The sequence below is a fragment of the Neophocaena asiaeorientalis genome, unplaced genomic scaffold (genome assembly GCF_003031525.2).
Source record: "Neophocaena asiaeorientalis asiaeorientalis breed wild unplaced genomic scaffold, Neophocaena_asiaeorientalis_V1.1 scaffold256, whole genome shotgun sequence".
Classification (NCBI taxonomy): Eukaryota; Metazoa; Chordata; class Mammalia; order Artiodactyla; family Phocoenidae; genus Neophocaena; species Neophocaena asiaeorientalis.
In genome coordinates, this window is record NW_020185324.1 from 5,259,708 (window position 1) to 5,283,343 (window position 23,636).

Sequence of the window (23,636 nt, forward strand, 5' to 3'; positions counted from 1 at the left end):
TGTATTCACTGATTCAGTCATCTGAAATTGAAAATCAATCTGTGGTTGATTGAAACTGTGGATGTGGAGAGTCGACTGTACTCTGGGTGATTCGCTATTGAATGGTGTAGAGTGTTAGTAAATTGTCTTTTTTCTCCAGCTGAAGAGTTGAAGAGCCTTTCATCTCTGTACTATCTGTGTATTTATTCTCAGTTATTAGACATCTCTGTGGTTCTTTCCTGAAGTCTTCTAGGAAGTTTTGCTCTGTTTAAAGTTGCAAAAATCACACGTGAGCCCAGTGAAATAAAATCAGTAAGGCTGGTACAGTGGTGATTTTGTTCTTTAATTCTTCCTTTTGCCACTGTAATTTATTAATCAATGTGGCAAGGTGATGCCTGGGTCATGGGTATTGATCCCTGCACAGGCCTCACTAAGGAAAACAGCTTATTGCCACAGTTTACTCCCCTGATCAAAGTCAGCATTTCTGAAAATATCTCATTGGTTACAAGGTGGAGCAAGTAGGAATGAACTGTTTCAAAGTTCATTAAAATTTCCAGCTTATTTAGTGTCTATCTAATTAAATGGAAGACAAAGGACCTATAGCTGTGTCCTCAGTAGAGGGACCCCATTCCTTCTACTCACCATTCAGCTAGGAAATAGTGGAGGAAGGAAATAGTCTATCACAAGAAATCCCTCTGAGCGAGGAGATATGTTCTAATAATTCTTGAGCAGTCAAGATCCGGCCTCAGCTTTTTCAATGCAAAGTCTTTCCAATGTTTGACGCTAAATTTAGTGATTTTTGAAAGATGGATAGTAACTAAAATTTGGGAGTAAATGGAGTAAATGACCAAGAGGTTGCCGTGCCAATTACTCAGTTCAGGAAGTTTGTCATCTAGATATTTGTGAAGAAAGACTGCTGGAGACACACGTGGATCCCTCAGCTGCTATTGACTTGTGCAGGTTTCCCTGCCTTGGTCCTGGGGTGGCCGGCAGGCCTTCTCTCTGACTGTGGGGACACATCCCTCTCTTTCCAGTGGACCTGGGGGATTTGGATGTATCCCATTACAGGATAGCCCAGTGGGAGCCCCCGGACACAGCTGGAATATGGGTTTTGTATCTCCGTAAATGGCAGAGTAAAAGCCTCAGGGTGAAAGCACAGTCCACCAGTCCCCAAGAGCGAAAACATGCTATCTGGATTAGGTTATTTTATTTTACTTTTTCTTTACTCTAGTTAAGTTCTGCTTTAAACCGTTCAGTAGTGGCTGGACTGAGTTTTTTGTTTTAAGTCATTAAGAAAACTTCTTTTGTGTGTGTCTATGATCTTTAATTGCTAAAAGGATGAAAATGCATGCAGTTTTTATAATAATTCTTTGTAAGTCTGTGATGTGACATGGTTTAAATAAGTAATAAAAATCCATCCCCTTTGGTACCGTTTATTTATGCCAAAGTTTTAATCCTCTGATCTAATTCCTCTTGTTCCATTTCTGTCTCATCAGTTACCAAGCCCTCTTGATTCTGTCCCAGGCTTTCTGGAACTGCCCTTTCCTATCCTTCTCTCTGCCCCCATCTACCACCCTCCTCCCTTCCGTTCCCCCCTCCCCCGATATAGGTACTGGCGCTCTCTACTTGCAGAGGGGAAATCCTTTCCATACCCTCTCCAGCATCCTCTTCAGCCTAAATCTCCCCCTAAAGCTGCGATCTGATCTTGGTACTCCTGTGCTCGGAGACCTTCACCAGCTTCTCACTTCCCCAGGATAGAGTCAAAACCTGTGGCCCAGTTAGAAAAGCCCCACCTCAGTCTGCCTACTCCACCTTATCCCTGCAGTTCCGCGTACTTCTCCGCAGAGAGCAGACAGCCACTCTCAGGCTGGCCTACTGGCTGGTCCTTGCCTGCCCTGGGTTGTATCTCCCACATCCTCCTGCTCTTCCTCCCTCTCCAAACCCTGCTCATCGCTTCAGGGCCAGCTCAAGTCCCCACCTCCCCAAAGCCTCCCTCTGGTGCCAGGGGAGTGACAACCCCTCTCGCACCACCTTGTTAGTCCCGGTGCCCACAGCCCCCAGCTGCCGCGTAACTTCGTCTTCACCTTCACTTGTTACTGGTTCCTGCGCATATTTTGTCTTTGTAATGAGATTGAAGCTACTTTGCACAAGGCTTGTGTCCTGCTGTCCGGGCGGCCCCACCACTTCCTCTGTTGTATCCTGTACACAGACCCTAATATATTTACTGCAGTAAAATCTTGGTTCGGTACATAATAAAAATCAATTGAGGGCTTCCCTGGTGGCGCAGTGGTTGAGAGTCCGCCTGCCGATGCAGGGGACACGGGTTCAAATAGCAGAATAGCAACATAGTGCTAGGAAGCAGAGACTGAAGAGAACAGTTTAATTTTAGGCAGTCTTATGAAAAGGAGCAAGTTCTGTAAAACAAAGAGTTTTGTTAAATCTTCTTACATTAATATATTTTGTTATATATTCTTTTATTCTCCATGGGTCAGGTTTTCCGTTTAGATGGAAATATATGTGCTGGAACTCCTCTCGTCCTAAAATTTGCTAAATGAGATAAATATTGTCCTTTATTAACTCAGGTAATGAGGAAGAGCAGTAGGTTTCATAAAGGCTGGCAGTAGGATCCACTTCTGATTTTCCTACTCCATTGCCCTCAATGAAGTCTAACGGCAGAGAATGAGTGTCTGTACCTGAGAAGAGATTTATTCCCTACCCTACGTGCATTAAAAAAGGACAGAGGTGTACCCACGTAAGCAGCAGTGGGTGACCACTTATCCCACTCCAAGTCTGGGAGAGTCTAGCCTTGAACAGTGATGTGCCATGGTTAGAAACTGGATTTCTTGTTGTGAAATATGCAAAGTATGTAGACATTCAAGGTCATCTTGCTTTCAGTATGTACAGTGTAAATTTAAGTTGTTGTTTATAAAGTTATCCCAGAGAAGATGATCTGAAATAAAGACATTCTTCAAGGCACAAATGGAAGCAGCAGTAATGCATGCATCTAGCAGAAGCAAAATGGCTGAAGTGGTTGAAAAATTCGAGAATGAAAGAAGAAAGGCAACCAAAGTAGTTGTACCTCAGGAGAAAGTTTTTGAAGAGAATTTTGTCCTGCTTATTGATTTGGAAGAACAGGGAAAATGGGGGAACATAATGCATAAATAATAAGAATGGAGGGATCTGGTCTGAACAGTTCTCCAGTTCTAAGGCACACAGGAAGGGTTAAAGAGGGGAATCTAATGTGACATGGCAGGCAGTTTTCTGAATGTCATCGAATGTGTTGTAGGTAAGACCCTTGAAAGGGAAAGGTCCTCTCATGTCAGATTAGCTGTGGTGTTCTATGACAGATTAAATAAGTAGAAATGTCATTCACTTAACCCTTGGTAATTATGCATTGCCTATAAATGATTATGCTTTTTTGCTTTTATGTCCTGCTATGGCTTTAATTACAAAGGCGAAGTTTCATTTTTCACTAGATATACCTCGGTAAACTTAAATGTCTATTCATTCTGATAGTCTCAACTCTTACAATTGTTTTGATTAACTGTTAGTTTAACCCCCTACAGTTATTTGATATGAGGATAACTCTTTAAAAGACACTTATTCTGTTTTATTATTGCTTGAATTTTGCCGTCTGCTCTTGTGTGGTTCTGATACTCTGGGCATCTGTGTCTTTTTTTTTTTTTTTTTTCCCTCTGTTTTGTTGGTTTTCCATTATCTAGTTTGGTACAATGATTAATCCTTAAAGTGTTTGTGTTTACAGGGTGGATGTGTGGACTCGACCAACCAAAGCCTGGCTCTGTTACTCATGACCCTTGGACAGCAGGATGTTTCCAAGGTCCTTCTCGGACCACTCTCTCCCTACACGTGAGTTGTTTTCTTTCAGCCCCCTTATGCTGTCCAGTTTAATCCTCCAGTCAAACAAAATGATGAGCACTATCCTGTTCCCACCTGATTATGCTGATCCTTAAACGTGCTGGAGGTTGTCGCTTTCATCTGGCGTTTAACAAGGATTTTGCTTTCCTTTCTTTCCTGCAGTTTCTTCCTTCCCATCTGTCATTTCTGTGTCATTAAGACTGCGTGATCTATACTAGACAGTTCTGTCTATGCTTTAGATATTGTTTCCATTTTGGAGGTAAACTCCTGCTTCTGTTATAGCTTGGGTTTTATTGTTAGCTTTAGCAAAAAGGACTGCCTTTTTGTCCAAGAGGCAAAGTTCATAATAACACCACTGGACTAGGAGGGAAATGCAGAGGTGAGTTTGAGGTTGACTGTTGGGGTATTAAAGCAGGCATTCTCCAAAAAAGAGCAGGTCCTCAGAAGACTTGAATTCTAAACAGCACAGTGAAAGAAGCACTCCTGTTGATAGTCAGTGAGGTTGCTGTGAAACAGCCTGTTTGAGCACTGACATCTCTGTACATGTGTCTATATACTTGAAGATCATTCTATGGCCACCTGTGGGTGGGAAGCTGGCGGGGGGAATGGGCCTTGGGTTCGAGGAAATATTCAGGTAGATATGAGACTGAACTGTCCTTTTTCGGTTATCATGGTACCGATGCTGTATATCTGAAAGGTACAGTACTGTGATAACTGAAGAATGGTGGTGCCATCACATTGAGAAAGGGGCGGGCACTGTAGAGGGGGCAGTGTATCACTGGACCCGGGAACTGGGAGTATAGAGACCAGAAGATTCTTTTGGAGGCTTTTTTTTTTTTCTTCTGTAAGTTGGTGGTGGAAGGCTTTTTGGAACAAGGAAATGGAAGAGAATACATTGTTAGCATTGCGGGAAGACTGAAAGCAGGAAACTGGTGAGGACCACACTATCTCCCGATAACTTATGTAAAGTATTTCACAGGACAGGAAATCTGAAATTGAGTAATCCTAAGTGGCATGCTGACATCAGGAACCAACATTGCCCAGAGAGACTTTGTAGTTAAGGCAATTGGAGAGGAGGTGAGGGCTGGGTGCACAGCACCCTAAGTGTAGAGATTGGCTTCCCAGCGAGTTTGCTGGAAGTGGCTGACAGCCGTGTGGCCGCCACAGTGCCATTCACCCTCTTAGCTGGTCTCATGGCTGCTGCTTTCCCAGCCTTGGCTTCAGGGCAGCAGAAGGCCTGGCTGCTCGGGCAGCATGAGGCGGTGTCTAGAAATGTGTGTGGTCTTGGGGCATGGGGTTTGGCAGAACATTATGTGAAAAATGGAATGTATATTTTTATTTTTCCTTGACACTTTTTTTTTTGCTTTTAGAGATTTTTTTTTCAGTTTGTCTTCAGGGCCTTGTATAATCTTTTTAAGTCAGCAAACTCTGAGGAGACGTCAAGATGTGACTGGACATTTTTAAAAGTTCCTGTGTCCTTGACACACCCCCTCACCAAACATTAATTGCAGTGTCTTGTCTTCCAGAAACCTTGCCTAAAATTACACATCTCCTGGGAAAACAAAGTGGTCTGCTCTGAATGGAGCTTTACAGGAGTGGGACAAATAACAAAATTTTGTGTTTTGAGCCCTGGGGCTAGGACTTACAGGACAGTCTTCCTCTGGATTACTTGACCCCCCCAGGGCTTCCGGCAAGAAGGGCGGCCAGGGGCTTGGAAAGGGCAGCCTCCCTTCTTTCAGTAAGCTAGCACAAGGGAGGAGGAGGGAGTTTCTTTTTGAAAGCTGTATCTATTTGGGACCCTTCTTGCCTTTAATCATTGTGGAAAGCTCTAGAAGCCCAAAGAGATGAAGGGCAAAGGTGGGAAGAAATAGGCGTGCTCCAGGACAGGCAAAATTATCATCGTGCGTTTGCATACAGTTAAGGGTAAAAAGGACAGAATCCACAGTCAGGATGATCATGGTGAGGGAACAGCTTATCCTAGTTGGATTCAAGAGCTTTGGAGACCATAATATCACATGTATTTTTATGTCCAATTAAAATCATAAAAATCTGCTTTCTGTAACCTCAGATTTCTAAAGAAAACCAGAAGCAAGACCCTCTTTGGTTTAAAGAAATGTAGTTTTTCTGGCAGTTTGCATGTTTTGATTTGTATAAATAGCTTTTTAAATGTCTATTTACAGAGCACTGGGATTAAGCAGGATAGTGTTTTCTAGCAGTGTTGCTTTCAAACCCTTTCTGGAAAATAAGGGTCTTTCTGTTTTTCCCCTTTCCTCTTCTCTCTGTTTTACTGCAGGACGTGGCTGGTAATGGTTTTCTGTGTTATTTGAGAAAGTAAGTCTATATGTGTGAAATTCTTTGGGAAGGCCAGAGAGGTTTTTTTTCAGTAGAATAAAATAGTATTGGATAACATGCTGGTATGTGGAGAATCTATTTCTTTTCAATTTGCGGAGTTTTAGGTGGTTTACAGTTAGTGATGGTGGTTCTACTTTCCCCTGAAAAAGCTTAATTTTACAGTTTAAGGATGATGTATACTTTATTTGAAAGTAGGAGTATATATCAACGAGCGTCTTAATTAGCACTTTCAGAAATTGTTTATGATCAGAGACTGCGGTGACCGGAACTTTCTGTGTTCTGCCAGTGCACAGGTATTGGAGTCCAGCCTATCTGGATTTCAGTTCTGGCTCTACCTTGCAGCACTGGGAGACCATGGACAAGGTCTTTGGCATCTCCGAGCCTCAGTTTCATCCACAGAGAAAGTGAATGGTCCTGAAGTTATGGGCTTGTGAACGTGGAGCGAGGCTTAAATGCGGTCGGGCACTTAGCTCTCCCAGCAGCGCGGTGTGCCTGGCAGAGCTCCATCAGTGCTGGGCGCACACGGACGTCCAGTCTCCTGTGAAGTTCACTTTGAACACCAGGAGGCCTGGTAAACTTGCTTTGGGTAACCTCAGGCCTGAAGTCGGCTGTAAATCGTCTGCTCAGCTATCTAAATCTGTATCCACTAATTTTTATTTTTCTTAAAGATTTTAAAATTATTTATTTATTTATTTATTTAAATTTTTGGCTGTGTTGGGTCTTCATAGCTGCACGCGGGCTTTCTCTAGCTGCAGCGAGCAGGGGCTACTCTTTGTCGCAGCACGTGGGCTTCTCATTGCGATGGCTTCTCTTGTTGTGGAGCACAGGCTCTAGGCCCACAGGCTTCAGTAGTTGTGGCTCGTGGGCTCTAGAGTGCAGGCTCAGTAGTTGTGGCGCACGGGCTTAGTTGCCGCACGGCATGTGGGATCTTCCCGGACCAGGGCTTGAACCCGTGTCCCTGCATTGGCAGGCGGATTCTTAATCACTGCGCCACCAGGGAAGTCCCTGTATCCACTAATTTTTAAATTTATGACTAACTTCCTGCAGTTACATTACTAAACAAATTACACACATCTTATTTACTGTTCCTGAGAATTCTGTAAGTGGATGTTTATTTAAGAACACTTAACAGTGTTCGCTGTGGGCCAGATGTTTTACGTACTTTACAAACACGAACTCTTTCAGGTTTCATGATAACCTCACAAGGGTGGTAAAGTGGTGAAGGCAGGTACACTCCACTTTACTGGTCAGTGGATTGAGACACAGAGTGGTCAAGTCGTGTGCCCAGGGTCACACAGTCAGCACCTGGGGTTCAGACTCTGACGTCTCATCCAGAGTGCATGCTTCCCTGACCCACTGTGCTGTTTAGTAAAAGCTGAGATTTCACACATGTTATTGGACTCCAGGCACCTGCCTGCCTGAGCCCAGGGTGCCTTGCTGTATCTTTTCAGAATCCTCGTTTCAAATTGTCATAAAATGATCTCCTTCTGTCTTTCATTGGAAGTCTAAAATAAACTACGTCACTTTGTTTTATTCTAGTTTTAATAAATGACCTCTTTTCACTTTTGTGACATGCTGGGGAGCGAGAGCCCAGGGTCCTTGTCAAACACGGACTGATCGGGGTAGTTGGTTCACCCAGTGTGTAGCACAGTGATGTGAAGATCAATGAGATGCTGCTCTTTGGGTTCAGTTGCCCAACTCCTCTCTGGGAGCCAGCACAGCACACGCCACCTTACATCTGGGAAATGGTTTAAATGCTGCAAAGCCCAGTTCTCCTTTATTATGCTCTTTGAGCCGCAGGACATATTTGGCATATGGTAAAACAAGTGATATCCTTACTTTTCAGATGACAAAGAGGTCAGTCACCTGCTCATAGTGAGTTCTTGGCTGAACTTGGCCTGGTATCCATGTCTCCTGAGAGTGCAGCCAGCCTGGCTCTCTGTTTCCTGCTGCCTTTATAACGGAGTTTAATAACTTCATTCCTGGAGCAGAGGTCAGCTGGTCTTTCGGAAAACAGCTCTTCGGCAGAAAAAGTACCACCGATATATTTAAAAGATGCCGTGTCGTGACTACAGGGAGCCCTGTTGAGCAGATTCTCTTCCCACCCCCAGATCTTCCATCCCCTCAATTTGCAGAGCAACTCCTTAGATCTGAGAAGTAGGTGACCCCAGTGTCCAGGTGGCTTGGTGGAGCAGGAGGCGGGGCCCGCTATCATGGTTTGTTGTTGTAGAGCCGCCAGAGAGAGCGCGTCGTGATCCCCGTCACCACCACTCTCTAGCAGGTTTCAGAGGGGAACCTGGTATGAGGGGCTGTATTTTAAGGGGCAGGGCCGGGCAACCTGGCAAGTTCCAGGCAGTTGGGATCCAATGGGCAGATGACTGTGAGCCCAGTGGCCTTCACCTGTTGACCAACAATGGTGGTGGGAACAGCCCACTCTTGGAAAATACACAGGAAGAATTACCTCTGTGCTCCAGGATTCTCTGAAACCTGCTTGTCAGATGGACTGGAGGTGTTCAGGAAAAGTAGGTTGTTGGTGGTTTTTTGTTTTTTCATTTTTTAAAAGATATAAATCACTTTGTTCTGGGGGAAGAAAGCTCACTAAGGATACCTCTCTTAAGTCAGGAGTCCCAGTTGCCTAAAAGGGTTAGTCTGAAAATCTTCCAGTCACACTGTTGCGGGGGTGCCCTCGGTGTCCTCGGTGTGCCTCTTCTGCCTGGCTCTGTGGCTGGGGAGCTGTGTCTAGAAAGTGTGGGTCTACCGTATGGTGTTTGGAAGAGAAAGAAAGGGGAGCGGTGCCGCGTGGGGCTGTGGAAAAGGACACGGACCGGCCCTGGACCTGACTTTGTTCAACTGCATATAGATGTGGGTGAGTTTATTCTGTTTGGTTTTCATTTTCTTAAGGATACTGTTAGTATTTCATATCGCCTGAGGTTATTTCTCAGCTTCTGAGCATGGTTGCTTTACGCTATCCCAGCCACAGGAGACTTAGGGAGAATGGGGCTGGCGGTGGAGGGCATCATGAAATGTACCTTAACTCAGTCCTTACAGTCTTCCTCAGACAGGCTGAAGGGTTGGCAGAACATTATGTAAAAAGTGGAACTGACTTTGCTTTTTCTAACGATTCCAAAGGCTACAAATACCCCAAAGCTGCAACTATGCAGGCCTGCACACTCAAGCCTGTGTTTCTCCCCTCCTTCTCTAAGAGATCAGAGGCAGGCTGCGGCCTCTTAGGAATTCTGCCAGCTGGGGAAGGTGTCTGGTTTTTCCAGCACAGTTGAACGATTCAGGGTGAAGTATGAAGTAGGCTGGGGAGGCTCTGGAAGCAGAGCGTGCCTCGGGCCTGTATTAGAACCGAAGCAGCAGTGAGAGAGAACAGGCTGTTTCCTCCTTAGAATGCAGACAAGTGGGTGAGATGGCTGGCTTTTTCTGCGTTGCTGCCAGCCGGAAGCTGTGCCCACAAATGTGGACTGTTTATCTATGGTTTTTTTTGATGTGTTTGTTTTCTTTCTTTCCTAGGGCAGGGTTAGGGAGGTTGTGAGGCTGGGACAGAGCAAAAACCTGAAAATTTCAATTGGTTAGTAAAATGAGAAAGCCAGCAGGGGAAGAATTGACTTCCCTTAATTGCTAAGAATGTTGAAGTCATTTCTCAGAAGTATCCCTGGGGCTTCCCTGGTGGCGCAATGGTTGAGAGTCCGCCTGCCGATGCAGGGGACACGGGTTCGTGCCCCGGTCCGGGAAGATCCCACATGCCGCGGAACGGCTGGGCCCGTGAGCCGTGGCTGCTGAGCCTACACGTCTGGAGCCTGTGCTCCGCAACGGGAGAGGCCACAGCAGTGAGAGGCCCGCGTACCGCAAAAAAAAAAAAAAAAAAAAAAGTATCCCTAAACCCTAACCTCCACATTCTGTGGGGTGCCCCATTCCTGAGTGCCTTATATATAGTGCCTAGCAGGTGTAATGGGTTAAGGTCATTGCCCTGGAGGTGCTTATATAATTTACCAAGAGCGGGGCCAGGGCAGTTGTGAGACACTTACACATGAGCATTTCATTAGACTCCATAAGCAGAGCCAAGAATGCTATGGAAACCCAGAGGGGTTACTGGCTAGAGAAGGCTTCGTAGAATAGGTGGCAAATGGGACGTTATTTAAAAGATGGAGATGAAGTAGCACAATCCAAGGTGGAAGAGAGAGCAAAGAAGTGAGGAATTTTTCTGTGAGCATGCAGCCATCACCGGGACTCCTACTGTCCGGGCTAGTTACTGTTCCATCTCTTAGCCCATCTCGGGCAGACAGGATGCGGAATTGTTCAGACTTTCTTTTCCCCTTTTTGCTTTTTCCTCCTTTGACTAGATTAACTAGGATAAAGGGACGGGAGAGGGTGGAAAATGCATTGCAGTAGGCTTTATACTTAGTTTGGTATATACTGTGTGAGGACGGGAGCCATGTATCAGTTCTTTTTTTTTTTAACTTCACAAATAAAATAGTTATTTTAAACAACTTTATTGAGATATAATTCACATACCACACAGTTTACCTATTTAAAGTGTACAATTCAGTGGGTTTTTAGTATATTCACAAAGTTGTGTAAATGTAACCACAGTCTAATTTTAGAACATTTCCACCACCCCGGAAGAAAACCCTTTTGCCCATTCACAGGTGTTCCTGATTCCTCTCACTCCCCCCAGCCCTAGGCAACCCCTAATCTGCTTTCTGTCGCTATAATAGATTTGCCTGTTCTGTCCAATACATATAGACTCAAACAATATGTGGTTCTTTGTGACTGGCTTGTTTCACTTAGCAGAATGTTTTCAGGATCCATCCATATTGTAGCATGTATTAGTACTTCATTCCTTTTTATGGCTGAATAATATTCCATTGTACAGATAAACCATCTTTTGTTTATCCATTCATCAATTGATGGCCATTTGAGTTGTTTGTACTTTTTGACTGTTATGAATAATGCTCTTATGAATATTTATGTACAAGTTTTTGTGTGGATGTATGTTTTCATTTTTCTTGTGTATATACCTTAGGGTGGAATTGCTGGATCATATGGTAACTAACTCCTTGTGTAACATTTTGAGGAATTGCCAGACTGTTTTCCACAGTGGTGGTACCATTTTACATTTCTACCAGCAGTGTTTGAGGGTTCCAATTTCTCCTCACCCACACTTTTGTTATTATCTTTTTTTTTTGATCATAGCCTTTCTGTTGGTTTTGATTTGTGTTTCCCTAGTAACTAATGATGTTGAGTATCTTTTCATGTGGTTATTGCTATGTGCATATCTTCTTTAGAGAAATGTCTATTCACATCCTTTGCTCATTTTAAAATTAGGTTATTTGGTTTTTTATTATCGAGTTGTGTGCATTCTTTATATGTTCCAGATACCAGACCCTTATCAGATAAATGATTTGCAAATATTTTCTACCATTCTGGGGGTTGTCTTTCCACTTTCTTGATAGTGTCCAGAAAAGATTTTAATTTTAATGAAGTTCAGTTAATCCATTTTTTCTTTTATCACTCTGCTTTTGATGCTGTATCTAAGAAATCATTGCTTAACCCAAGATCATGAAGATTTACTCCTGTGTTTTCTTCTTCTTTCTTCCATAGCTTTAGCTCTTCCATGTAGGTCTTTGATCCGTTTTGAGTTAATTTTTGTGTGTGATGTGAGTAAAGGGTCCAGCTTCATTCTTTTGCGTGTGAAGCACCATTTGTTGAGATTATTCTTTCCTCTTTGAATTATCTTGGCACCTTTTTGAAAATCAGTTGACCACAAGTGTGTGGGCTTATTTCTTGACTCTCAATTCTGTTCCATTGATCTGCATGTCAGGATCAGTATTTTGAAAGCTCCTCGGGTGATTCCATGTACATTCTGTGTGAGAACTGTTTGTATGGTTTGATTGGGAGGCAGCACAACACAGGGTTGCTGAACTACTTCATTAAAGACGTGCAGATCTCCTTAGGCAGGTTTATTCCTAGATATTTTATTCTTTTTGTTGTAATGGTAAATGGGAGTGTTTTCTTGATTTCACTTTTAGATTTTTCATCATTAGTGTATAGGAATGCCAGAGATTTCTGTGCATTAATTTTGTATCCTGCTACTTTACCAAATTCATTGATTAGCTCTAGTAGTTTTCTGGTAGCATCTTTAGGATTCTCTATGTATAGTATCATGTCATCTACAAACAGTGACAGCTTTACTTCTTCTGTTCTGATTTGGATTCCTTTTATTTCCTTTTCTTCTCTGATTGCTGTGACAAAGCGAGAGAGAGGCATGGACATATATACACTACCAAACGTAAGATAGATAGCTAGTGGGAAGCAGCCGCATAGCACAGGGAGATCAGCTCGATGCTTTGTGACCGCCTGGAGGGGTGGGATAGGGAGGATGGGAGGGAGAAAAAAAAAAGACGTGCAGATCATCTGTTCTTAACTAAACCAGTGTTTCGCAAACTGGGCTGGTACGAATCACCAGGGAGGATTCTGGCCCCTGTGCCCTGCGGAGACACGGCTTGGTAAGGGGTGAGGAGGGGACATGTGGCCTGTGATTCTGGGCTCTTCCACATGGACACTTCCTCTCCACCAGTTGCCAGTTGATTGAAACCTTCAGGAATCTGCTTGTTAAATGAACTCTCCAGGTGAGTCCTATGGTCAGTCTCGCTGGGTTGATGCCGAATCTGCTAGGCCAGACCAGTACCATGGTCCTTCCACGGAATTGCTGTTCCCAAGGTACTCTTGGGGTGAAGCCATCGCTCTGTCTTAAGGGAGATGACAAGAAAGAGCCCCTTGAACCTCCTCTGCATGTTTACTGTGAGCACTTCCCTCGCCACCTTATTTAGTATTGCCTTCAGCCATATACACACAAATATTTTATACCTACGTTTCCTTCTCATCTGCCTTGTTTACTTTATTTAAATTTCTGACTATGGAGGAAGTATATATATATTTCAAGGATATAGATTGAAAGCTTCATGAGAGAAGGGATTTTTGGTTGACTGCAATATCTCCAGCATGAAGAACAGTGCCTGGCACATCGTAGGCACTCAATAAATATTTGTTGAATGAATGAAAGGGCTGTCGAGATTGAACAATGGAGAGAGAGACTTCTCTCATTCAGCATCAGCAGCAGTCACCCTGCTTGGTTTTAATCTCATGATACTGTGACTCATTAAAGCACGTGTTTCTCTCTCTGCATGAGCCTCTTGAAGATTAATGCCGTATTCATGTCCACTCTAATGCATGTGTAGGACTAACCTCTAACCTTTTCCTTTCTTTTTCTTTATTTAATTTGTCTTACGTTGTGTGCATCTCTGCAAGCTGTTTAAAATCATCTTTGGAATCTGGCAGGCTGTAAATAAATGCTGTTTAATCAGCATTGATAGAAGTTCTTAATTTCAGTTATTCCTCCTGATCTGGGAAATTAAAAGCTTCAGTTCTAGGCTGGAGAAGAATTTTTTAAAAGCCGAATTCCTCTTTCATTTCTCCCTCCCTTTTTTAAATTTTTATTTTTATTTTTTAGGATAGAATTTTTGCGGCATTTGAAGAGCTTTTTCCAGATTATGTTTAAAATTGAAACCAAGCCATGTGGTGAAGAACTCAAGGGAGGGGATAAAGTGCTGATGACTTGTGTTGGCATTGGTTTCTCCAACCTCAGCAAGACCCTCAAGTGACACTGTCACAAGATGAAAGGCCCCAAGGCCTCTGGACACAGCAGAAGCTGCCAAGGAACCAAAGGGACCAAGTTCATCCAGGACAGGATGGCCTCTTATATTAAGGACTTTAAAAATTTTCCATTTAAAAACCATCAGCATATCTGAATAAAAGATGTTTCTCTATCTTGTGGTTTCCAGCCATTTCTCCAGGGCAGACATTCCTCAGGAGGCCTATTCATGATGGGAACTCCCTTGGCTTACCTGGATGAAGAGTGTACCTTCAGGATACAGTCGTGCTGCTAGAACAACATCACAGCTGCATTTCAGCAATGCTTTCTCAGCCCACATCCCCAGGCTTCTGCCATATGGCTATTTTTCCAGACCTGTGGAGTTACTGTTCGTTCTGCAAGGACTGACCTCTCTGAACCTTGGTTTCTGTGTAGGGATTAAATGAGATAATATGGGTGGAAGCCCTTTATGAGTAGTGCAGTGTGATGCAAATGTCAGAAATTGGTGTAGTAGACTATTTTATCCCTTGTCTTCTGAGTGGACTGCTATCTTGGAGACATACTGCTCCCCATCTGGTTCATTGTATGTGGATTTTGGGGAGGATGAGTGACTAGGGAGAGCAGGGATCTAACGAAAGTTATTGGATGTTTTCTGTATCTCAGGTGTGCTATGTGTTTTCTCATTTTATTCCCACAATAGCCCAGTGCTGCAAATTTTATTATGTCCACAAGAAAAATTTTAAAAGGGTTTTGTTTAAAAAATTCTGTTCTTTTGAAATTGATAATGTAAAGATAGTAGATCTCCTGATTTAAAAGATCTAAGTGTAATAGTGTCAGAGTCTAGAATTTCACCCTACTTGCAAGCTAATAAGTTAGATGATTACTGTTTCATGGATGCTAGCAGAAGAAATGGATATCTCAGGTCAGAGACAAAGAACTTTATTACTCAGAGCACAGCAAGCAGCATGAGCTTCACGTTTGTATTGGTTTCTTTCTCCCCAAGTCCCACACTGGTGATGTGTAGGGGCCGCAGGTAGATGCCATGCATGCCGGGGGTTTGCATCAGAGCCAAGGCACATGCACACTTGGGCACTCCACCTCTTACAGCAGGCCTGCTCTTTGTTCCAGATGGGGACATTACTTCACCTCTCAAGATTGCTTGCTATGAACACATGATGAGAAAGTGTTGTGGTAAAGGCCTCCCCAGCAAGAATGTGCAGGACCTGTGGTGGTTTTGTCTGCAACTAATAGAGGCTACATGTGGTGTGTGTAAGGGGTCAGAATTGGTAGAAGGGGAAATATCTGATTCTTTCTATTAGGATTCCAAATGGTGTTTTCCACCTAGGGTGGGCTTTTTTTTTTTTTTTTTGCGGTACGCAGGCCTCTCACTGCTGTGGCCTCTCCCGTTGTGGAGCGCAGGCTCCAGACGTGCAGGCTCAGTGGCCATGGCTCACGGGCCCAGCCGCTCCACGGCATGTGGGATCTTCCCAGACCGGGGCACAGAACCCACGTCCCCTGCATCAGCAGGCGGACTCTCAACCACTGCGTCATCAGGGAAGCCCAGCGTGGGCTTTTGAAGTAAGGAAAGGTCTTTACCTCCCCAGTTCTCTTGCTCCCCTTTTCTTTTTCAGTAAAAGGGGTCCAGAAGGTGTCTGTGCTCTCGTGTCTGGGGGTGTGGGAGGATGTGGAGGTGAAAGGCTAACGCTGAAGGAGGTCAGGCCATTTTGAACTGTGGCTCTCTACTTACTGAGAACTCTACGTAGTGTGTTAGATTTCTGTTGCTGTGTAACAAATTACCACAGACTTAGCAACTTAAAAGAATACCATTTATCATCTCACAGTTCTGTAGGTCAGAGGTCTTGATAGGCTTGCTTGGGTTCTCTGGCTAGGGCCTCAGAAGGCTGACGTCAATGTGTTAGCCAGGCTGGGCTCTGGGCAAGAATATGCTTCCAACCGCATTCAGGTTGTTGGCAGAATTCAGGTGGTGGGACTGGGGTCCCTGTTTCTGGCTGTCAGCTGGGGACAATTCTCAGCTTATAGAGCCTGCCTGCATTCCTTGCAACTTGGTTCCCTCCATCTTTAAGCCAACAACAATGCACTGAATCCTTCTGTGGCATTGAATCCTTCTCATGCTTGAATCTGACTTCTTGTGATACCAGGGTAATGTCCTTATCTTAAGGTCATCTGATTACAGCAGTACCTAGATTAGTATTTGAATAGCCAGGGCCCAGACTCTTGGACATCTGAGAATTCTGCCTGCCACACATACTGCAGTTTTATTTACTGCTGCTGACGTTTGACTCCAGATCTGCCCATGCTCAGATACAGAACTAAGGGACCACGTGGCTTTGGCTGTGTCCTGCAGGGGCTTCCTGTCCCTCGGGACAAGCTCTGGAAATGGTACTGTTGGTCAGTTTAGGGTGGCATGTAAGACTCCAGGCAGATCATTGCAAGCAGTAGTAGGGACATGTGCCCCTCTCTGCTCTAAACACGGAAGTGTCCCAGCCCTCATCTGGCACAGCTACTTCTGGAGTGGTAGTGGTGATGCTATTGCCAATAGGAGGACAAATTTAATATTTATTTAAACAGCCTACTGCCAGCCCCTTCTCAGGTGCCCAAGAGAAGCAATTGCACTCCTTGGGTAGAAGTTGCTGGTGCATCTTAGTGACATTCCGCTCCTTCATTCTCTGCCTTATTCTTAGCGTAGCTCCTGATTGGTTCAGCTACCCCTGGTGCAGTTTGATGGGGGATTCCAGCATTTTGGACTTGGCTTTCTATCTTGACCTGTCTACTCCTCTCTGCTGACAGAGACAGACCACTCTGAGTTCAGCGAGACTAGTGATTGTTTTTTTTTTTTAAGGCATATACATCTGTGATGTTTTGGGGCTCATGGCAGAATCACAGCCTTTGCCTTCCTGTCATGTACCAGGCCCTGCTTCTGTCTTTCACCGTCCTTCTGTGTGAACACCAGCCAGCCTCCCTCCATCATGATTATTTACCATCTTCATCAAGACAGTTGATAAGGGTAGGGGGAAGCTGGGGTATTGCAACATGACGTGCTGATGGGGAAAGAGCAGTAGGAGGCACTGCTGATATCCACATTGCCCTCAGAGGGCAGCTGAACCTTGTGGTTTGTTTGTTTGTCTTAATCTTTTCTGATAAAAAGTGGTGAAGGACATCACTGATCACAGACCCAACCAAAAAGCCCCAAAACTTAGGTTGCACCGTGGTGCCTGTCCTCACTGTCATGCTACGATGGAAGATCGTGAGGTGGCCATTCCGCTAGGTCTTTTGTGTCTGGAGGCTCCTAGGTGAGACCAGTGCTGGTGACCAGTTAGTTTCGTGGTGACCAAGTGGAAGTGTTGAGGGTGTTAAAAGGCAGGGAAGGAAGTAGCAGATTGGAGTAGAGGAGGCCTGTGGAAGTGGACAAAATTGAAAGTAGATAGAGAAAAGGAAACACCAGGAAACTAAGGGATTGCTTCAGTTTTAACCATGCCCAAGGTGGGGGTGGGATTCACCTGGCTGAGGTGAGGGGACCAAGGCAGGGTGCAGAAGTGGGTTTTTCCAGGGTATTGGTCACGGTGGGAGGATTAGAATGTGGCGTTCCACTGACTTTACTGTTGGTGTTTTGCTGGAGATGTGTGGATGTGCCGGTAGGCAATTTTAGCCAGTCTGTGGTGAATGGGAAAGCAGCACCGCAGCCTGTGTGCCCAGCCTGGACCTCTGTTGTTCCTCACCTGACTCCAGAATAGGGGAGAAGTAACTTGCGCTTAGTCAGAGTTTCCATGTTTAGACCACCTGGCTGGTTCTTTAGAAGTGACTGACAGTTAATAGGAATGTCAGTAGGCAAGCCAGGTCTTTCTGTACTCTAGCTGGCTAGGTCTAAGAAGCCATGTGAGGGACTTCCCTGATGGTCCAGTGGCTAAGACTCCACGCTCCCCATGCAGGGGGCCTGGGTTCGATCCCTGGTCAGGGAACAAAATCCCACATGCTGTAACTGAAGATCCCGCATGCCGCAAGTGAAGATCCCGCATGCCGCAACTAAGACCCAGCTCAGCCAAATAAATAAATAAATAAACACACACACAAAAATAAGCCATTTGAGTGGGACAATTTATCAGTGTTTGGCATCTTGGATGGACCAGGGCAGAGTTTTTTTGACACATGGGCCACTTCCTCTCTTCCTGGTTCTTCTGATACTGGTGGCTCTGGATGTGGATCCTGCTCTGCTGACACCCTTCTGTTGAGTCTGCAGGGGAGGTGATGGTGACCTCGCGAGCTAAGTAGCCCAGCTTGCTTTCTGGCCCAGTTCAGCTACTAACCAGCTGTGATGGGATAAGTAATTCACCTCCCCACACTTGGTTTCCTCTGGGAAATCAGGGTGGATGTATGAGATGGTGCCCCACAAAACAGAAAGATGTGCATCATTGCCTCCTCCTCCCCCATCATTATATGTGTTTATTTGGGGTGGCAGATAGGTTAGTTGGCATGAGTATTTTTATTTTAAACATCAAGATGTTTCTGAGGTCTCAGGACACTCTTTATTTGTGTGTTTCTTCCCCGTTCCCAACCCTCTTAAAGAGCTTTACTTCAAAAATTTCAGATTGATTAATTCATTAATAATTTCTGCTGTGATTTGGGAAATCATATATTCAAACTGATGAAGGCAGGTGAATTTCTAGAAATTAGAGACCAACTTAAATGAACAAGCCCAGCAATGACACGTGTGGCAACTTCACGTGTCTACTCTGTGAATACCCTGTCACCACGGCCGTGAGGGTGCTGGGCCTGCTGCCGGACTCATTGGTGGCTGTTTGGGTAACTGGTCTTGTCTTGGGAGTAGATGCTGCCCCAAAGGAAGGGGAATGGCAGAGGCAGCTTCCTGTTCCTGCTGCATCTGTGGATGGTAGGACATTCCTGAAGACATCTCTATATAGTCTTCAAGGGAAGTTATTGGTGGGGATTGCGTGTTTTGAAATGGTGCCTGGCTCGCTGCTTGCAGGGATCCAATTTCAGACCGTGACAGCTGACCTCAGGTGGTTTTAAATGCTGAGTGTACTTGGCTCCCATACTTCCTGCATTCTCTCTCCGTGCTCTGTTTCCACCCCTCTGCTGTTTTACCCGTTAGGCAGTTAAAGGCATCGTGCCTAAGATCTGTAAGTTTTGAAGGACCAATGGGAAGGCTTGCAAAAAAATAAATAAGTAAATAAATACTGGCTCCAAATTATGCAAAAAAAGAGCAAAAATAATTAAATATCCACAAAATGAAACATCTCCAAACTTAAAACGTTGAGAACAATATAGTTGAGAGTTTCTTCACAAGTATTCCCAAGCACATGCAATGATTGCAAGGAATCATTGCTACTCATATATTAAATGGGTTGCTGGTCAACCGAGCAATTTAAAAGGCAAAATTATAAAGAGCCTTTCAGAAATTTGGCATGTGGCTACATTTTAATATGTGTGGTTTGGCGACGCTGTCATAAGAGGCCTAGAAAGTAAAACCACGTAAGCCCTCCCCCCTCCCTGAGCCACCTCTACAATCTTAGCGTCTCAGCAGTTCCTGAGGGACCCGCCCCGACGGGCACCACCCGCCCCACTATACGTTCTCATGCACCCCTGGGTGCCTCCCCTGTCTTCACACTTCACACACTCAGTTGTTGCTTAATTCTCCTGTGTTAACCTATTATGGTGTGGAGCGGGTTGATCTTTTAAAGTTTGGTGTGGCTATGATTTTAAACTTATTTTTGAAAACCTTTATTTAAAAAAAAGATGAATTCAGTCATTTGTGAGGAAAGATTTTGGTTTCTTGAGTTTCACTCGAGCACTGCAGAAGTAACACAGGCTTAGCAGTGAGACCTGTGTTTGCATCTTAGCTGAGTTGGTAGACACATGGCATCAGGCAGATCCTCCGCATCATCTGTAAAATGGGAAATAGCTGCCATCCACCCTGGTATCGACGGGATTTATTAAATGTAATGGTTATGTATTAAATGGATTCCTTCTAGCTGTTAACCCCCTGATGAGGATTCAAAGCAGTCTTTTACCTAACAGGTTAATGTCTCCATGAGTCATAGGGTTTACCTTTACATCTGGTACTTGGATGGACTCAGTCAGAAGACCAGAGGCAAGATATGGCACCTGTACATGGGTTGGGGTCAAACTGCCTCATGACAGATGTTACAGAGTTAAAAAGAGGCCTATAGGCATCTCTGTGAAGTTCTCCGTGTTCCAACAGGACCCATCTAGTCAGGGTGAAGTGAGCAGGCAGGTGGCCTCAGGGCTGTCAGAGCCTAGAGCTTCTGTGTCCGCCAAACCAAACTGAGGAGCTCCAGTGTCATCAGGCCACAGTGTAGCCTATGACTACCATGTAAGCAACTGCACGTCGTCAGAAGTCAACTGTCTCCCATCTCCCAGTTCTGCTTTCGGTGTCTCCCTTCTCCAGCAGGCATTCTCTTTAATATTCAATTTTCTCAGCAACCCTCGTGGACAGATTCTCTCTACCCAATATTTCTTTTAAAAAATCCCCCAGAATTGTGTCTCCCTCTGTTGACTCCAGAATGCTTTGATTGACCAGATCTGGGTCCTGTTCCCATCCCTGGAGTGGTAGGGATGTCGGCCTCACGCAAATTGTGTGGAATGAGGGGAGCAGGAAAAGTGATTCCCAAAGGAAAATCTGAATGCTTTTACAAAGAAGAGAATGGACACTGGGAAGGCAGAGATGAAGTTGTCCACTATAGACTACATAACCTCATTCTCTGAATACTCTTGAAAGGATATCCTACAACACTGCCTGCCCACCACCATCTTTCACCATCCAAAATCTTCCGGGATTATGGTATAGAATCACGTGGACAAGGATGAATTCAGTTCAACACATGTTGCCTAACAAAGGCAAGACTGTTGTATCCAGAAGGCCAAAGTTAATATGGACACTGGGCAAAAGTTTATCATTTTAGCCAGTGGGCTAGAAGGGGGAGCATACTCAGGATGATAACACAGAAGGAGGAGAAGTGGCAGTGACCAGTTGGGTGTGGGAGCACCAGGTGGGTTGTGGACCAGGAGGAAAGGTAAGGGCCAGCCTAAAGGAAAGAGGGGTCCCCGTGCAATGTCCATTGATCGTGGTTCTGTCTTTCTCAGCCTCTGGAAAGACAGATTCAGGAGTGGGGAGGAAGATCAGGACTTTTTTTCCATTGCCAGGAATACAAGAATTAAAATGATGACAACGACAACGACGTAAAAAGCTACCCCTGGAAGAGCACTGAAGACATATATAAGGGATGACAGGGATTAGGATAGGGGCATGATAGGTATTTCTATTATTTTCAACTAATTTGCACTATTTTGTTTTCATAGTTATATACCTGTTTCTATGTGTGTATATGTTTACTTATATTAAGAATCTCAGGTACAACTCCTGTGATCTTCCATCAGCTCCAAGGCAAATAAAGATCAAGCATCCCCTTTGTCCCACACCTCTGCACCTTCCCTTAAAGAAACACACACACACACACACACACACACACACACACACACACACACACAACTTAGCCTGTGATGTGGCTGGGGCCTGTGAAAGGAAGTGCCACAGATGGAGAGGAATCTCAAGTCCAAGGCCTGCTCGTGATGCTACCTAAGTGGCTTACTTGTACCTTGCCTCTCTTCAGGATTCTGGGTCAGAGCACTATGCTTCACCTCCAAGTTAGATCACATTAGGTCTGCTGTAGTGCTTCCCAGAGCATGTTCCGTGGTACACTATCATCATGGGATGCTTTCCCTGAAAAGCACTTAGTAGAGGTGTAGACAGTGCTGCAGTCTCTAGCCCAGGTTTGGAGGTCACAACGTGCACTAACATAGCAGAAGCTCTGAGAAGTCCTGTAGCTGAAATTCTTTCTTTAGCCTACTGCTTTTCAAACTGAGTTGAGCATAGACCTTTCCATACCCTACCCGCCCCCTGCACAAGTATTACATGAAGTGCCCTTATTCTGCAGATCATACTTTGGGGGTACTTGCTCTAGTAGGATTTTTTAGGAAAGTATAAACTCTTCCGTTGTTGATGGAAGTATTTGTAAGAAGCCGAGCAGTTGTAGGGAACCTGGTGGCTAACCCTTCCCCCGCCTTACAGCACCAACACGCACACACAGGAGCTCCAAATCGCTGGCTCCACCCAGTCCCATACCATCTTCCCTTCTTGTCTGGGCTTCTGGGAATTACAGTGGTCAGGTATGTGGTTAGGCTGGGATTTTTTTGTGTGTCATGTGATAAATTACAGTGTCTCCAATTTCTTGAGAGTCACACTGACTGTTCTTTTCTTCTTGGCTCAGAACCTTAACATGTTAGAGAACCCACTTGAGCTCTCAGCAAGAAGGGTCAGAAGATGTGTGTGGAAGTTCTACTGACTTGGGGGTTCAGGGAGAGGGCCAGAGCCTTGTGGAGGCTTAGCCCAAGTCTTGGTAATAGGGAGAAGCCCTTAGGAAGTGAGCACCACGGAGAAAAGGTTGGCCGTACTGTTAGGCCAAGCCTGAGCCCCCAAACACCTGGATTTTCAGAACTCTGACCTGGGCACCACTTGTCAGCAGCTGTCACCAAGATGTGAAGACAGGGCCCTCAAGGCAGTGAACCTGGGAATGGGGAGAGGAATTGGGCTTTTTAAATGGGCATTTAAAAAGATACATTGCACTTAAAACAAGCCCCTACCGGCCCTGCTCCTCAGCTGATGGGCTTTCCAGGAAAGAGCCTGAGTGGATACTCTGAGTGTCTATAAAATTTAGAACTTAAGTGGGTGCTTTTTAAAGCTGTTGATGCTGTACGTCAAGGAAAAGCTTTTGCAGCTCTTAACAACCTGAGTGGGTACTATTTGCAGTTCTGAGGTTTGTATTTTGGGAGTTCAGAAGGTGAAATAGCAGCAAAGGTTCGGTCAGAGCCCTGAACGTGACCCAGGTTAGGAAAGAACAAAGCAAACTTGAACTCCTGTTCACCCACCTGAGAGGAAGAAGAGTGCAAATGGGAGTTGGAAAACAACCAAACCTCTGATGGAGGGCGTGAGTGGGGAGTGCCTTAGTTAACACTAGCAAGAAAACAGCCTTGGTACAACAGGGAGGGCTGCTGGGAGAACAGCAGGGGTCAGTCCCTCAGGGGCTGTCCTACTTGTCTCATCTGTTTGCCCCCGAACTGAGGGGACTGAACACCAAATTCCTAATACCACTTGTACATTCTTGTGCGACTCCTTTACCAAATGTTAAGAACTACTGCTATTATGAATAATTTACAAATTCATGTTAAAGCAACACTGAATTCATACTTACTCCATGAAGTGCTTTCTCAATCAACAAATTCTATCTTGTAGAAACAGGTCTGTCTGTGAAAATTTTAGATGTTTAAAAGAGGTCCTCATACTTTCTTGAAAAGGGTAGAATGACTGTTATATTGTGTGTAATTATTTTCTGCCCAGTAGTAGTCTCCTGCTGGTTACCTACTTGGTCATGTGATTGTTCTGGAATGTTCTGGAATGTGTGAACTTCTTGGCACAAACCTTGGCTGTCTGCTTGTGTCTGGGGGAGGGGTAGGTTAGGAGAGAGAGGCAGAGGGAAGACTGGAGGTCAGTTCAGTTATTGAGCTATTCTCAATAATCATTCAAAGAGATGAAGTTCCATTTGGCATCACAATCTGCTGATAACTAAAATGTTTCCAAGCTCAGCCTCCTTGCTTCGAGATAAAGAAAGTGATGCTTTCTTCCCTCAGAATGTTTTCTTCCACAAAGTAGCAGCCTTCC

At 44.7% G+C, this 23,636-nt stretch overlaps 1 protein-coding gene across 1 annotated transcript in view; it reads left to right on the forward strand.

Annotated features, from left to right (window-relative positions):
• The window catches only part of RCL1 (RNA terminal phosphate cyclase like 1), a 57,218-nt gene extending 42,690 nt beyond the window's left edge, over positions 1-14,528 (forward strand). The window contains exons 8-9 of the mRNA XM_024734321.1: positions 3,743-3,846; positions 13,724-14,528. Of these exons, the coding sequence (XP_024590089.1) occupies positions 3,743-3,846; positions 13,724-13,874 (255 nt within the window). The 3' untranslated portion in view covers positions 13,875-14,528. The remainder of the gene's footprint in view (positions 1-3,742; positions 3,847-13,723) is intronic.
• Positions 14,529-23,636: the final 9,108 nt, after the last annotated feature.